Below are 14,310 nucleotides of genomic sequence, written 5' to 3'. Positions count from 1 at the left end.
ACATTGACGGTACCGGTAAATGCTTGATGGGTTAGATCTGTCTTTCATCGTAGGAATCAAGTCGGAACCTCATTCTTCAAATAGAAGCAAGACAAACTGGTCTGTCCATCGATAAGGGCGTCACCCGTTGATCACTTGAATTTGGTTCGGACCGCGCCAAGAGCTGGGTCGTCGGCAAATGCCGATTCTGCTTGTATGAAGACCCGTCAGCATCTGAACTTCTGAAAGTTACACAACATCAACTATCAGATCGTTGGCCCAATTACGCTCTTCATGTAAATAACCCCAGACAATTATGCACCGCACTTTTTACTAAATGGTCCTCAACTTCACAGCATGGTCGCAAGCGGCAATGAGGAGACAGCGCAGGATGTCCATACTTCCTCCCTCCCGTACTTACGGTCTCCTTTGCCTTCGATGCATTCTAAGCTCCCGCCTCTATCAGCGAATGACAAACCAAGCACACAACTAAAGGAAAAACAAGCTATCAAGACACCTCTTTCGTCGGTGGCGGAGCTATGCGGGAATACGCTCCAGCTGGACGCTCACGCGCCTCCTCCATCCGTCACAGGACTGTCGCCTGCTTCGGAACCTGTCAAAACTACTACAACTGAACACTTGCCTGCTGCCGTGCCGTCTGGAGCGGACGTTACGATCCGACTCCAGACTGAGCTGCTAGCTACCGCCGACGAACTGTATCGCAAGGATATAGATGGTCACGGTGAAGGACGCGCGGGGAAGGCTCCTGAGCGGATTTCAGTAGTGCCGCTACCGCCATTTTCAAAGCGCTTCCCTAAGGCAAATACACAAGAGTTGACAGATGAGGATTATTGGTCTTCGTTTCCGCCACACATAAAAAACTTTGTACGCAGTACTACTCTTAGTCTTATGCGAGGTTTGTTGACCCGCACAAAGGCGCAAAAAATGTACAATATTGCGCAACAGATGGTACAGTCCGATGCCGTGCTGAAGACTGGATTCAGCGCGACTGAAGCTACCACGATAACCGCAAGGGCCAGCATGGACGTTCCAGGGTACCCTCCAGGAACGTATCCGTCGCTACCTTTTGACCCCTCAATTTTCTCCGATCCCGAGTTCACGTTATCGGTAGATAGAGCAACAGCTGCTCTGGGGACTGCTCTACCATCACCTGGCCAATCTCACCCTCCTGAGTTCGGCCAAGAGGAGTTTATCGAGGATGACTACAGTGAAGATGCTGATGCTGTAGACGGCGACATTGAGGATCAAGACCTTGATGAGAACGATTCTGATCTGCAGCCACAACCAACATCAGCTCCGCACGCGCCACATTTCCATGGATCGCTGCCTGCGACCTTTGCCCAGGTAGTTCTGAGCTACGAGGAGACGGTTTTGCGAAGTGGACCGCTTTCGACTGACTTCAGAACTAAGTTATCAATGCCTGCTATGCCAATGCTAGCAGCGCCTGTTGAGGAATTGGTATTTCATAAGAAAAACAAGAAAGTCTCATCTATTAAAATGCCGGCGGTTAGCGCCGAAAGTCCGGCAGTGCCGGGACAGGGAGTGGGAACGATGGGCACGGCACCGGGATCGGCGCTGGAAAAGGGTAGTGGAGGGACCGGTGGAGAATTGAGGAAGCGCTCACTGCCTCTCACCGCCAACGCCATGCCTGCAGCTCGAGCAGCAACAAAAGAAAATATATCTAATCCTCCGCCAAGCTCCCGTGCACAGGGCAAGCAGCCTATGTCGTATGCACCGCCTACAACGACATCCACAGCGACCACGACGACCACCCCAACAACGGCCACGGCCACCGTCAATGGCCAGCAACCAACAAGAACGGCTCGTGCGGCATCAAAGGCGCCGATTCCTGCTCACGCCTACCAGCATAATCATTCTCATCACCATCCATCGCCTCCATCATCCAATGCATCCGTGCCACAGAAACATCGTCCTCCGGCAGCCGCTGCTCCAGGTAAATCTTCTCAGAACAACTCCAAGATCTGGAGCACTAGCTCGACAGAGGAGCGTGAGCGTATCAAAGAATTCTGGCTTGGTCTGGGCGAGGACGAGCGCCGAAATTTGGTCAAGATCGAGAAAGATACCGTCCTCCGGAAGATGAAAGAGCAGCAGAAGCACAGTTGCAGTTGTGCAGTCTGCGGCAGGAAGCGGTCCGTACTCATTCCTTGATCACATCCACAAAAAAAATTTACTGACCTGCGCGCTTGTCTTTGTGTCTTGTTCTTTCATCGGTGTTGGATATCTGGTGTCCGCGCACATGTATCATCGATGCTTATAGACATGCGATCGAGGAAGAGCTTGAGGTACTGTACGATGCTTATTACGAGGAGCTAGAACAGTACGCGAACTACCAGCAGCGATATGTCTCCTCTGGTGGCACCATACCCCCTCCCCCTGGGCCAGGTCCGTTTCCCGGCAGCGTCGAACTCGATAAGAACGGCGCTGTCATCGATCCTCCTCAGAATAAAGTTTCCCATAACCCCCCGCCATCTAATAGAACACCAGCCCTGACGAACGGCCGAAAACCTCCGAAACATGAAAGTGAGTTTGATGATGATGATGGGGATGAGGAGGAGTATGAGGAGGAGGAAGAGGAGGAGTATGAAGAAGACGAGGAAGAGGAGGAGGAGGATGAAGATCCGGAAGAGGAGGAAGAAGAAGTGAAACCACGAGATCGACGCAATCCCGGTGTTCGCGGACGAAGGCCTGTGAATAACGCGAAGGTTAACGGTCGCGACGGTCTGTTTAACCTTGGAAGTAACTTGACTGTGACTGGTAGGTCCACTCCACCTGTGCATCGTTTCCCCTAATCTCCTGTATAGGTCCAGGTAACATTCTGACAGTTGCAGACGATCTCCTAAAGAACGATGGGCAAAAATTCTTAGAGATGATGGAGCAGCTGGCCGAGCGTCGAATGCAGCGAGAAGAGGAAGCGGCTGCTGATGTTGAAGATGAAAGTGAAGAAGAGGACGACGAGGAAGGTGATGAGGACGATGATGACGATGATGAAGAGGAAGAGGACGATGATGACGACGATGAGGAGGTGAGCATTCTTTGCATTGAACCTTTATTATCTCAACATTATTTAGGTGATGACCGAGGAGCAAAAGATGGAGGAGGGCAAGCGGATGTTCTCCATTTTCGCTGCTCGGATGTTTGAACAGCGCGTCCTCCAAGCGTTTCGAGAAAAAGTTGCACAGGAACGTCAAATGCAGCTTCTGCGCGAACTTGAGGACGAGGACAAGCTCACAAAGGAGCGAGAGGCAAAGAAGCAAACTCAGAACCAGAAGAAGAAAGCTAAGAAAATGTGTGTTTCAGCATCGATTTACTGCTTCGTACTCAAAACGATTATTCACAGACTTCAAAAACAAGCCCGCGACGAAGAGCGAGCTGCCAAAGCGGCAGAGAAGGCTGCAGAGGAGGCCGCTTCAAAGGCCAAGCAAGTAGCTCAAGAGGATGCACAGCGGAAGAAACGCGAAGAAGAACGTGCTCGTCGTGAAGCTGCCCGAAAAGCTGCAGATGACGAGAAACAACGTAAAGAGGAGGAGCGTCGTAAACGCGTTGCAGAGGAAAAGGAGCGGGAGGCCGAGCGAGAACGTAAACGCAAGGAAAAAGAAGAGAGGGTCAAGCAGGAGCGCCGTGAGCGGGAAGAAAAGGAGCGCAAGGCCAAAGAGGAGAGGGATGCCAAGGCTGCTGCTGAAAAGGCTGCCCGAGACGTCGCCCGAAAGGAGCAACAAGAGAAGGAAGAACGCGAGAGAAAGCTTGCCAAAGAACGGGAGGAGAAGGAGAAAGCGGAAAAGGAACGGGCTATTCAACAGCAACGAGCTGGCAAGCACACCCGTCCACCAACTTCTCCCCGTCCGCCAAGCTCTACGCAACGCACTCAGAGTAACAACGGTCCATCTAAGAAAATCCTTAGCAAGCCCATCCCTGTCACTCCTACTCCGTCCGGAAGTACACCACGACCGTCACTGCAGCAGACACCACAGCAACCGCAGCGTCCCATGCTGTCTAATTCTCAGCCTGCAACTCCTGTGGCACCCTCCGTGCAAAATCATTTTCCGCCGTCCACCGCTCCTCATTATCCTATCGCTCCTAGCATGATACCTCCACTTTCCGGCCCGTTGTCCCCTCGTCTACCCTTTGCACAACCCCCACCTCCATTCGGACTGTTCGGTCCAGGTCCATCAATGCCACCACCAGGACCTCCTCCGAACCTCGGTCCATCCGCCCTTCCTCGTAATTTTGGCTCTCCTACTTCCTTCGAGTCAGGCTTTAGCCGTCCCCTGGCCCCGACAATACCTATTGGACCACCTTCGAAGGTTTCGCAGAACCTTCTTGGCTCACCAACCATGCTGGTACCAGGGCCTGTCGCACGGCCGGTTTCTATTGCTCCAATAGCGCCACCTGCACCTATTGCACCACCTGCACCTATTGCGCCCCCTGCACCTATTGCAAGACCAATGACAGGTGAGACATCTGGGTCAGGCTCAGGTTCTCCCAGTCGTCGCTCTCCAAGTCCGAAAGGTGTCCTTGGATCTTCTGCTCTCGCAGATGACGATGACGAAGTTGTTCCTCCGCCAGGACGGCGCATTGCGCCGGGCGCAGTGGGTCAGTCGTGGGGCACTAATACCAGTCCACGAGCCGTCGTTGGGGATAACCGGCCTCCTTGGGGGGCACCCGCGCCCCCAGGGTTTGGCTCACCTCGTCCTCCGATTGGGCCTTCATTGTGGGGAGGCGTGAACCCCACGTCTGATTGGCAGGCACCTGGGACATTCTTTCCAAATTCTTTCGTGACTCATATTAACTCATCCCCGCCCCCTCACGCAGGTTAACTTGAATATCACTGGCGGGTAGCTAGTCTTTCGTTTTGATTCCTCTTGATACGCTCCCTAGTGTTATTCTCTTTTGCTCTATTTGCATCGAGGTTTACGATCAAACAAGCAGAAATACATTATAAAGATGTCAGATTTGGAGTGATCGTCAAGTTACATGGTGCATAAGTATTATAGCAACTTGCTCGACGCTGCGGGAGCGATTCTACTACGGATGAGCTTGATGACATACAGGGGAAGCGCGCTGACAGCTACGATGACGGCTACTTTCCATGCAAAACGAGTGGACACGACGAAATCGAGGTCTGCAGTGACGATGGGTAACTCTCGCGATGGATAACGGGAACACGCACCGAAATACTCCGGTAAGAAAGCGATACTGATAACATAAAAGAAAAGGGTAACTACTTCCGAAATGACCATATAAATATGCCTGTCACTAGGGATCAGAGCGTGTCCATCCGGAAAATTGTTGTAGTTCTTACCAGGTCGTAATTTCTAGTGCAACCATGATGAGTTCGTTGATGACCAAAGCCGTAAAAGAGATCGACACGATGTTTAAGAACTCGGTTTCAAATAAGAGGAGGGACATGATCATGATGGCTGCGCCTGCAAACACGACTATCAACTCAGGGAATCTGGGAATGGAATAAACGGGCTAACCTTGGTATACGCTAATCATCAACCACTGGAAGAACGTCTTGAAAGATAGGGCACGTCCCTACACCCAGGTGTCAATAAGCCGTAAAACTATTCACACAACCACCAACCTTTGTCAGTTCTTTGTATAACTCCGGGTATATCAACGCAAGGTCCTCGTTCACATCACGATCCAGAACCAGCGAAAAAACAGGCGCCATAGTATAAATCGTCGCATACCCTACCATCAACCACCCCTGGTACAATGCAATCGGGGCAAAATAGAAGATAGCCGAGAAAACGGCTTGCATGATCGAAATGATCAGGCCACGGTGGATGACGAATTGAGCTAGCTTTGCAGAACGGCGGTATGAGTTGCGGCCGTGCCACATGAGGAGCTTCGTGAGGTAGCTGAACTGGGTGACAGAGAAGTCAGCGGCGAGGGATGCTTGTTTTCCTTCTTTTCCAACGATGCCGACACCTGCATATGTTAAGGTTTGAAACTTCCGTTTGGAATCAGTACTGAGGACTCACCAACGTCAGCGGCTTGTATCATGCTGACATCATTACCACCATCTCCGATACAGCAAACCCGTTTCTTAGTGTGATGTCGGATTAACCTTGCGACATCTGCTTTCTGGGTAGGGGAGCATCGACAAGCAACGACAGCCGATAGCTTGGTTGTGATCTCGATGAATTCATTCTTGTACAGGTTCAAACAGAGCTGAGTGGATAGGGTGAGCGCAGTACAAATACGTGTCCAAAGAAAGCAGCACCTGCAACGACTCGCCATCAATTACTAGACAGCAATCCAGCTTTGACTGTAAGAACTCCAGCTCGTCCCTGACTTGATCAGAAGTCTTCACTACAAACTCGAAGCATGAACGGTGGAACAAAAACGTATGGATCAGAAAACTCACACTTGGCCACCTCGTGAATATACTGATTCCGCGCCACCAGTTTTGTCGAAATGGCGATGCACCGTGCCGTCTCGATCTTATCGCCCGTAAGCATCCAAATCTTGATTCCCCCATTCCTGAGCAGCTCAAGCGTCCCTTTCACCTCATCCTGCAGCTTATCCTCGACACCGGTCAGGCCAAGCAGCTCCAGGTCATGCTCCAAATGCTCCGCAACGACAGAAATCATCGCCTCGCCGCGTCCATCAAGCCGGATGCTAGCAGCATGATGCGCAGTCTTAAACGCCGCATACTGCTGCGACGTAAGCCGCTTACGTGCAACGACGAGCGTGCGCAGGCCCTCGCGTGCCATGTTCCCCGTCTCCTCTTCCAGCCAGTCATTCCGCTGCACGATACGAGCCATAACGACATCCGCGCCCTTTTGCAAGAAAAGAACCTCACCGCTGTGTGCGTCTCGCACGACGATGCCCATGCGCTTGGACTCACTTGTGAAGGGGAATATGTCGAGGATGTCGTAGGTGAGACGTGCGTGGGCGGGCGTTTGGAGCTCCATGCGTGTGCGGTCGCGGAAGACAAGCTTGAGGCCGACGCTCTCTGTCCACTTGACGATTGCGACTTCGTCTGGGGAGGAGGCTTGGTAGGTCAAGGTGCCATCGTCGTTGGTGACTGGAGTGACCTGGGTTCCGAGGGGTAAGTTGGAAAGGAGGGAAAGGGAGGTGACGTACATTGTGGCAAAGTGCAAGACTAAGCACTACGTCTCGGAGCCTTGACGACATATCCCTCCGTCCTCTCATGGCAAGTTGTGCGCCTGTAGCTATTGAATTGCTTCTTGCATGAGCTACATTGCATGACTGTCAGTTCATCCGTGATGAAAAGAGTGGATGTGTGGACTACGGGCCTTGATCAGCACCAAATGCACTCGCAAGCTGGTGAGCAACTTCGTCCATGCTGTCAAAACCGTAGGACATAGTTCCCATGTGCAGCTTCTTCATCTCCATTTCTAGAGTGTCCGTCAGCCATCCGTGTACACGCAAGAAAAATAGAATGGGTAGAAGGAGGCAATAGGTAGAAGAGAGAACAACCAATTTTACACACCATTTTGCGTAAGGGTTCCAGTTTTATCACTAAGAAGGTACTCTATGCGTCCCAGCTCCTCAGGCAGTGTGCTCGTGCGCACAATTGTGCCAGGAATCTCGGAGTCATTCATTATTTGCTGTGCGTAGACCGTCTTGCCCATGTCAAGGTTTACACGCAAACTATGTTTGTAGTAAGCATGACACATAAGAGAAGCGATAGAGGGAAGAACGTTGGCTATATGCGCTCGTCTTCCGCGGAGGGCAGACATACCTGATGGGGATGATAGAGGAAAACAATATGAGGAAACGGAACACATAAATATACCACTGTCCCCTGAACCCATTCAACGCAACGAGTCCAAACGATAACGCGAACGTCACCGCACAAAGAATCTGTAGGTGGACTGTCATGAATATTCCCCCTAACACGAGTACGTACGTGCATACCTTGGCAAGTCTATTGATCTCCAGATCCAGCAGACCGACCTTGGTCTCAGGATGGCTCGTGTTCATGACAGCGCGCGTCTCAGACCCCGTGTATACAATGAATCCAACAGCGGAACCCGCAGCTAATACTGTGTTGCTCCATAAGACATTCTCCGCAGACAGGGGTTCAACAGTGGGGACCTGTGCCATGGGCACATCATGATCAGAGTGCGTGCGGGGCGTGTGTATCGTAAATGTCCCAATGAAAGTGTGAATGTCCTTGATTGGAGCGTCGGCTGGGATTCAAATAAACATTCAGAGGTGAAGAGGGTAGGATGGGCGAGCACACACCATAAACTTCTGCATCCAAATCTAGTAGTTCACTGTCATTGACAAGCTTCTGAGTAGCGGGAACTGCGACACGAAGCTTCCAGTCCGTCTCTCCATCGAGCTGGTCAGTTCGGATGAAACACGTTCCAGAAGCATCGCTCGTGCGCAAAAGGACCATGTCTGCCGGTACTCGCTGATTCTTCTCCAGTACGACAAGGTCGCCCACCTGGAGGGAAGAGGAGGGGACAGAGCGTGTATGCGGACCGCTGTCGGAGGAGGGAACAAGAGTGAGGTATTTCTGGGAATTTGCTTCGCGGTCGCGGAGATTGCGCTTGTAGTCATCATAGGCTTCTTTCCCCATTGTGACGCAGAGCACGAATGCGAGGGGTGCGACATATGTGACAATAAATCCTGGGCACACATGAGGCGGTACAGTATCAGCATAAGAGGAATAAGCATACCGATCTTGAGTGCTGGAACAAACTGGGAAAGAGCGACGAGAAGGAAGTAGAGATTGAAAAAGAACTTGAACTGTTCGTATATGACGATGGGAAAGAAAGTGAATATGTTGTATTTCTGGTTCCGTACGAGGTTGGGCGGGAACTTGGATTGTAATTTTTCTGCAAAGTTGAGTCAATAATTTCGTAAAACAAGTAGAAGATGTGTACCTGGTGGTCTGAATGGTATTGTCCTGGACTTGTCCTGTGTCTTATGTATACTCGACGGACGCTGTCCCGATGAACGCTGTCTCCACGTAAAACTTGTGGTGCTTTGCAGATAGACAGACAACTCACCCTGGACGGTCGTTTCGACTGTTCACCTACATTTCCCTCTTCAACCTCTTCCAGCGTACTGTCCCTGTTCCCAAGTAAAGTCGCCTCCTCATCGAACTCGTCTGTGTCTGTATATCGTTCGCGCTGTTTGCCCTTTGCCTTTACAGTCAAGTTTACGTTGCGTGTCCCGACAGCTCTCAGAACGCCCGTGGGCATATCGGTATCCTGGGCGTCGTTCAGAGGAACGTAGCCGGCTCGTGTCTTTCCTTTGCGTCCGAGAGAGTGCAACGGGATGTTAGACATCAACGTCGACCCGAGGCCAGTCCCACTCAAAAGTCGAGGCTGCAAACCAGGTAATAGATGCCGCCTGATGTATGACGATTCGATGAAATGTGACGTCAAGAAACAACTGGCAGGAAATTAGGGCGCAGGAGAGTAGTACTGCGCTTTTGCGTAAAATGAAGTACCGTTCTCAGATAGGCTCAGGCTAATGAGCAAAGTTGCTGTCGATATAAACGACAGTGGTATAACGCGTGGATCAAGCAACCATGTGCATATGTACGTACACTTAGTAGCTATGATTAGTCTGGTACATGCTTGTTCAAGACTTCGAGTTCTAGAGCTTCTAGGCCCCTGCAGTCTGGAAAGTTTATCGGAAAACCGGCAGTATCTCGGACATCATATCCGAACGCAAAGTAAAGTTGAAGTAAGGAATATTTTTTCGCTAGCACATAATGTAAAGCGATGGTCTATCGATATTATCATTTAGTTCAAAGGCCAAGTTCATCCGTGAACAGTAATGTCTGCACACTCCCAATAGCAACAAACGTGGGCTTGGATTTCGTGATCGCAGCGACAGACTAGATAGGTGTTTCAATATATCCTCCACACAAAATGACAAAGAAAAGTACACACCTTCGAGAATGCAGCAGCATCAACCTTATCTATTGATGCTAGCGTAGCTTCGATCGAAGCATCCGAGTTTGCAAAGACCTGTGATCATGAAGCTTCCTCAGAGACGTTCTAAAACCACGACCAAATGTATAGACGCACCTTGGTACTGAGAGCGCCGAGAATTCCATCACGACCATCTAGAGAGCTAGCAGCAGCAAATTTGGCTTTAGCCACTGCCGTTTTAAGCGCATCACCATTGAGCCCGGTCGATTCCTTCAATGCATTAGTAGCAACTTTGGCAGCCTCCTTCACCCCTTCGGGGCTCGAGCCCTGGACAAGCAGACCGAAAAGCGTTGCATCCGAATATGGTATAAGAACAGGCTGCACCGACGTGCCCTGCGGGATGGCAGCAGAAATAGGCGAAAGGCCCTGCGACCACTTGACAGATGGCTGAGGCGAGAGGTGCGCCGAAAGGATAGCAAGCGCGGGGTCCGCGGGACCGGCAGCACCAAAGCCAATGAACACTGTCTCAGGACCCCCATGCGACTCCAGGCGCGTCTCGCCACCAAAGTACGTCGATGGTTTACTCTCCACAGCCACATTGCCGACAGATGCGCCTGCAAGCGCTTTCTCGACTAACTGTGTGAGCGCAGCTGAGTCGATGCCAGTACCCAAGACAGCGATGTTGCCTTTGCTAAATGCACGAGCTGCAAATTCCTTGACATCGTCAAGGGAGACATGACTGTGCGGGGACGCGAAAAGGGAGGAACCGAGGCCAGAACGGAAAGCGAGCGAATGTGCGAGTTCGAGTGCGTGCGTTGCGGGGTTTTGCGAGGCAGCGGTGCTCTCGGCTTCAACTACAGGGAGAACGTACTCTTGGAACTCATGTCGCTGGAACTTGCTAGACGTGAGGAAGGAAGACATGAGGTCGACGAAGAATGACCTGTAAACATCAGTCACAGTCATTAAAATCAACACATAAAATGCTGCATGTAAGGAAACGGACTCATCACCACGCAAGAACTCGGAAGTGAGTGCCAAATATTCACGAGACAGACTTGCAGAAAGGACGCCACCGTACAATTCGCTCTCTCTGACCGTGCCCAATGCCGACCTTTTGGCAGTGCTCTGCAATGACTGCTTCAGAGCGCGTATTCAGAATAGAACATGATACGCACCTTGAAAGCAAAGTTTTTCAGCGTATGCGCGACACCAGGTTTAGGCTCGTATCGGCTGCCAGCCTTGACGAGGAAGGTGACAGCGGTGGTGGGTTGACCGTTGTCGATGGCTGCTACCTTGACCCCGGCATTGTCGACGACAGTGGCGAAGCTGCGCGCGAAGGTCGACGCTCTTCTTGCAAGCATTTGTAGAGATGAATGAGCTTGGACAGAACGGACTCAAGTTACAGAGCGGAGTTGGCTCGAACAAACGGTAGATTCCGTGTTCGTCCGAAATTTTGCTATGTCCGCACCGTGACCACAGGTTAGCTTTAGGTCGGAGGTAACCTCAGTGCACAGTAGTTGGGAATCACAAACACATCAACATTGCATTACAACCTACGAAAGCAACTGAAAACAGGTAGGTAGGAAAACATGAGCACGCCTGATAGTAAAAGTACACAACAAACAAGAAAGCCAAGATAGCAGTCACCAGAAACTGAAAGCATAAGACAGCATTTAGAAAACAAACATCAAAGATCCTTTACAACTTCTTCGCCCATGCGGTGTGGTAAACTCCAACCAACCCGGGAACGCGCTCTATGTCTTCAATAAACCCAGTGACAAGGGAGTTAATCTCCTGCTGGGTCATCCCTGCCTCACGGAGCATGGGCTTGAGGCTCTCCGCGAAATCCTTTAGGGCGGCCAAGTACATCCTGCCAACACGCTTCATGACCAGATTGTGGTGCCAATCACCAACGGGGATATGGAACGTCTGGATGGTAGGCACAGTGAACTGATGAGATTGCTGAATAAAACCAGGGATCCTGTCGGCAATGGGAACCAAGTGGCGAAGCTCCAGGGAGCGGTTAACCACCTGAAAGAAGCTTCGCGCATGAGGTGCTTGGCGAGCAAGGTTGAAGGAAGACCCATGGGCAAAGTCGATGGAGCGCCCAATCTCGCCGGAAAAGAATAGACCGCCGGGACGGAGCAACCGAGCAACTTCCCGGAGCAGTTCTGGGTAATCCGTAACCTATTCATGATCAATGAATAAAAGCAACGTGGTGATCAATGAACAACGTACAGCTAGATCGATATTACGAGCATGAATAAAATCCATAGCTCCATTGCCCCATCTGAAACGTTCCGTGATATCATGGATCTCGAATTGCACATGTCGCAAGGGACGCCTAGTGGCAATCGGAACTGGGCGGAGGGGTAATTTGAAACTATTCATCTTACACGGGTATAAGTAAGCTCACCGATATCAAGCCCGTAGATCTTGACACGGGGAAATAATCTGGCCATATCCATCGGCCTGCAGGAAGGTTAGCGTAAGAGAAGCACACATCGGAAGTTGATCAATAGATCGCGCACCAACGGCCTGTGCCAGTGCACAAATCGAGCACACGTTTTTGCCTGGGGCGAGCATCGCTGAGTACCTCGGTCACTGGGCCAAGGTAGTGGAATTCGACGGTATCGCGCAAGATTCTATGAAGATTATTCAACCTCTAATGAAAAATTGGTGATTTTAATTTCATGGGTTGCGTGGCACCTACTGCTTGCTCCGGCCCGTCGACAGGCAATGGATACGGCAAGCTACCATGAGAATGGAAGAGCCTTCCGTCCCTTTCGAAAAAGTGGTCCGGAAAGTCGTATTCTTCGAGTTCTGTCACGTCAGAGGACGCGTCAGAGGCATCGTCTTCATCTGTGAATTGAAGGAATGACGGGTGAGGGAATGCCGCCTGGGGATATAAGCGTTGAACTGACCGTGCGGCATATTCTCAGTATACTCGAAGGTCATGAACGGGATGTCGCAGCGATGAGGAGACGACTGCGCGACAACTTGATATGATGTGATAGTTGTTGGCAAGACGCCGAAATTGGACCCCGCCGCAATTCCTGAGTTTTATACCGATAGTAACTCAGCGAAACAGGGTAGAAGGCTAAACACGAGGTCAAAAACAAGCGGTCTTTTTGAGTCCAGGTTGAGATGGGAATGGATCCACAATAACGTGTCAGTGTTGGTAAATGGGGAGTGTCAAAAGCTGTATTTGCGAGCTGGTCGGTGGGTTGAAGTCAGGTTGAAGTCAGCGGCTGCCAGGAAGGGAAAAGAAGGTTGGCCAGTTGATGGGGAGTAGAAAGGCCACGCAGGCACGCTCGCTCGAGAGAGGAAAGCAAAGACCGAAGAGCGGCATAGGTGATGCATAAGTATCAGCTGAGGAAAGATGCCAATTTCGAGAGAGGAAAAGACGACAACAACAGTTACGTGATAAGCTGAACCGCCTCAGGTGACCTGCAAAATGGCAAGGGACAATATCAACTTACAGGCAGAAATACCATCTTCGGAGTAGATCTTCAATTGCAATTGATACGGTCACAACAAAAGCGCCTTAGGCCCGTGTCGGACTAGGCTTTCATTACTGAATAACTTGTCATTGGGCAAGTCAATGATGCGCTTCTCACTGTGTAAAAAAAGCCGCCTCATTAGTGGACGGCGCCTACTTCTTGCCCTAGTTTTTGGCAAGCCTGCCGTTGTCCGAGTCGATGCCCAGGGCTACATTAGCGCCACATGAGAAGCAAGTTCACCCAGATTCAGCTTCCTCAGTATTCATGCTGGCCCGGGGTTATATATCATTGATGACATGGCTTTTGTCCTACGGTCATTATAACAGAGCATTTTTGGTGAGTCACGATAATATTTGTCTGACAAGCTGAAAGCTGCTGACCGTGAGCATCCCCCACCGGAATGATTCAGTTCGTGGGATTTGCCACTCCCCGAGTTGCCGCATTGCAGCCATACTGACAGCACACCTGCCAGCAAAGTGCTTGGTTCACGTTATCTGTCGCTTTCTTGGCGCGTAACATTTCTTGAAGGCTCCCGTTAATCTGCCAACTGGAACTGGTCAGGCCCATCTAACGGTGGATACTGTTGTTTTGTTTCGGGAGAAAGCTGATGATTTTTTATTTACCTCCGCAGAAGCATCCCCGCGACGCGAGACACCGATCACGTGCATGTCCATGTGTGTTCTGTGCCTTCCATAAAAACGTCCACACAGGGAGTACTAGTGTGCTTCATGCCAGCCATCCCACCATACCATCCCGCTTGGAATTCACTATGCACGATATCAATGCATTTTTCGCTAAGCAAGAACAGCACATGAACCTTCCTGACGAGGACGTGGATGAATATGTTCGTGCACGACTGGAAGATTATCATAGGAACAGGTACGCGCGCCATTCAATTGGCTCCCTTCTGCCAG

At 50.8% G+C, this 14,310-nt stretch overlaps 4 protein-coding genes across 4 annotated transcripts; 1 reads left to right on the top strand and 3 right to left on the bottom strand.

The window, feature by feature from the left end:
- Positions 1-195: 195 nt before the first annotated feature.
- On the top strand, positions 196-4,962 carry HD556DRAFT_1410057 (salt tolerance down-regulator-domain-containing protein). Its single transcript, XM_041304141.1, has 6 exons — positions 196-864; positions 916-2,150; positions 2,279-2,775; positions 2,823-3,043; positions 3,090-3,307; positions 3,359-4,962. The coding sequence occupies exons 1-6, from the start codon at positions 337-339 to the stop codon at positions 4,833-4,835; spliced, it is 4,176 nt and encodes a 1,391-aa protein (XP_041154619.1). The 5' UTR covers positions 196-336; the 3' UTR covers positions 4,836-4,962.
- HD556DRAFT_1410052 (uncharacterized protein) lies at positions 4,963-9,569 on the bottom strand. Its single transcript, XM_041304140.1, has 17 exons — positions 9,018-9,569; positions 8,892-8,967; positions 8,685-8,843; positions 8,245-8,634; positions 7,915-8,189; positions 7,739-7,860; positions 7,487-7,647; positions 7,290-7,391; positions 7,117-7,229; positions 6,395-7,067; positions 6,251-6,339; positions 6,009-6,198; positions 5,606-5,955; positions 5,499-5,556; positions 5,321-5,444; positions 5,189-5,268; positions 4,963-5,140 (listed from the first exon to the last, which is right to left on the bottom strand). The coding sequence occupies exons 1-17, from the start codon at positions 9,297-9,299 to the stop codon at positions 5,007-5,009; spliced, it is 3,378 nt and encodes a 1,125-aa protein (XP_041154618.1). The 5' UTR covers positions 9,300-9,569; the 3' UTR covers positions 4,963-5,006.
- Positions 9,570-11,415, bottom strand: HD556DRAFT_1410046 (Metalloenzyme, LuxS/M16 peptidase-like protein). Its single transcript, XM_041304139.1, has 5 exons — positions 11,069-11,415; positions 10,897-11,018; positions 10,050-10,833; positions 9,912-9,989; positions 9,570-9,856 (listed from the first exon to the last, which is right to left on the bottom strand). The coding sequence occupies exons 1-5, from the start codon at positions 11,252-11,254 to the stop codon at positions 9,767-9,769; spliced, it is 1,260 nt and encodes a 419-aa protein (XP_041154617.1). The 5' UTR covers positions 11,255-11,415; the 3' UTR covers positions 9,570-9,766.
- HD556DRAFT_984099 (S-adenosyl-L-methionine-dependent methyltransferase) lies at positions 11,396-13,197 on the bottom strand. The gene is made up of 6 exons (XM_041312200.1): positions 12,818-13,197; positions 12,607-12,755; positions 12,425-12,558; positions 12,310-12,365; positions 12,132-12,253; positions 11,396-12,080 (listed from the first exon to the last, which is right to left on the bottom strand). Exons 1-6 carry the CDS (start codon positions 12,849-12,851, stop codon positions 11,592-11,594), a joined length of 984 nt encoding a protein of 327 aa, XP_041154616.1. The 5' UTR covers positions 12,852-13,197; the 3' UTR covers positions 11,396-11,591.
- Between the last annotated feature and the right edge of the window lie 1,113 nt (positions 13,198-14,310).

This window comes from Suillus plorans, assembly GCF_016647745.1.
Source record: "Suillus plorans strain S12 chromosome Unknown HD556scaffold_81, whole genome shotgun sequence".
Taxonomy (NCBI): Eukaryota; Fungi; Basidiomycota; class Agaricomycetes; order Boletales; family Suillaceae; genus Suillus; species Suillus plorans.
The sequence above is the reverse complement of the archived record's forward strand: the minus strand, read 5'-3'. Positions and strand labels throughout refer to the sequence as shown.

Coding starts and splice junctions, on each gene's coding strand:
- HD556DRAFT_1410057 (XM_041304141.1), top strand. CDS start 337: ATGGTCGCAAGCGGCAATGAGGAGACAGCGCAGGATGTCCATACTTCC. Junction 865..915: donor CGCCACACATAAAAAACTTT/GTACGCAGTACT, acceptor ACCCGCACAAAG/GCGCAAAAAATGTACAATAT. Junction 2,151..2,278: donor GCAGTCTGCGGCAGGAAGCG/GTCCGTACTCAT, acceptor CGATGCTTATAG/ACATGCGATCGAGGAAGAGC.
- HD556DRAFT_1410052 (XM_041304140.1), bottom strand. CDS start 9,299: ATGTCTAACATCCCGTTGCACTCTCTCGGACGCAAAGGAAAGACACGA. Junction 5,557..5,605: donor TATACAAAGAACTGACAAAG/GTTGGTGGTTGT, acceptor ACCTGGGTGTAG/GGACGTGCCCTATCTTTCAA. Junction 5,445..5,498: donor GATGATTAGCGTATACCAAG/GTTAGCCCGTTT, acceptor TCGTGTTTGCAG/GCGCAGCCATCATGATCATG.
- HD556DRAFT_1410046 (XM_041304139.1), bottom strand. CDS start 11,254: ATGCTTGCAAGAAGAGCGTCGACCTTCGCGCGCAGCTTCGCCACTGTC. Junction 11,019..11,068: donor TGAAAAACTTTGCTTTCAAG/GTGCGTATCATG, acceptor CAGTCATTGCAG/AGCACTGCCAAAAGGTCGGC. Junction 9,990..10,049: donor TCGGCGCTCTCAGTACCAAG/GTGCGTCTATAC, acceptor TCATGATCACAG/GTCTTTGCAAACTCGGATGC.
- HD556DRAFT_984099 (XM_041312200.1), bottom strand. CDS start 12,851: ATGACCTTCGAGTATACTGAGAATATGCCGCACG. Junction 12,559..12,606: donor TCGACGGGCCGGAGCAAGCA/GTAGGTGCCACG, acceptor ATTTTTCATTAG/AGGTTGAATAATCTTCATAG. Junction 12,366..12,424: donor TGCACTGGCACAGGCCGTTG/GTGCGCGATCTA, acceptor ACCTTCCTGCAG/GCCGATGGATATGGCCAGAT.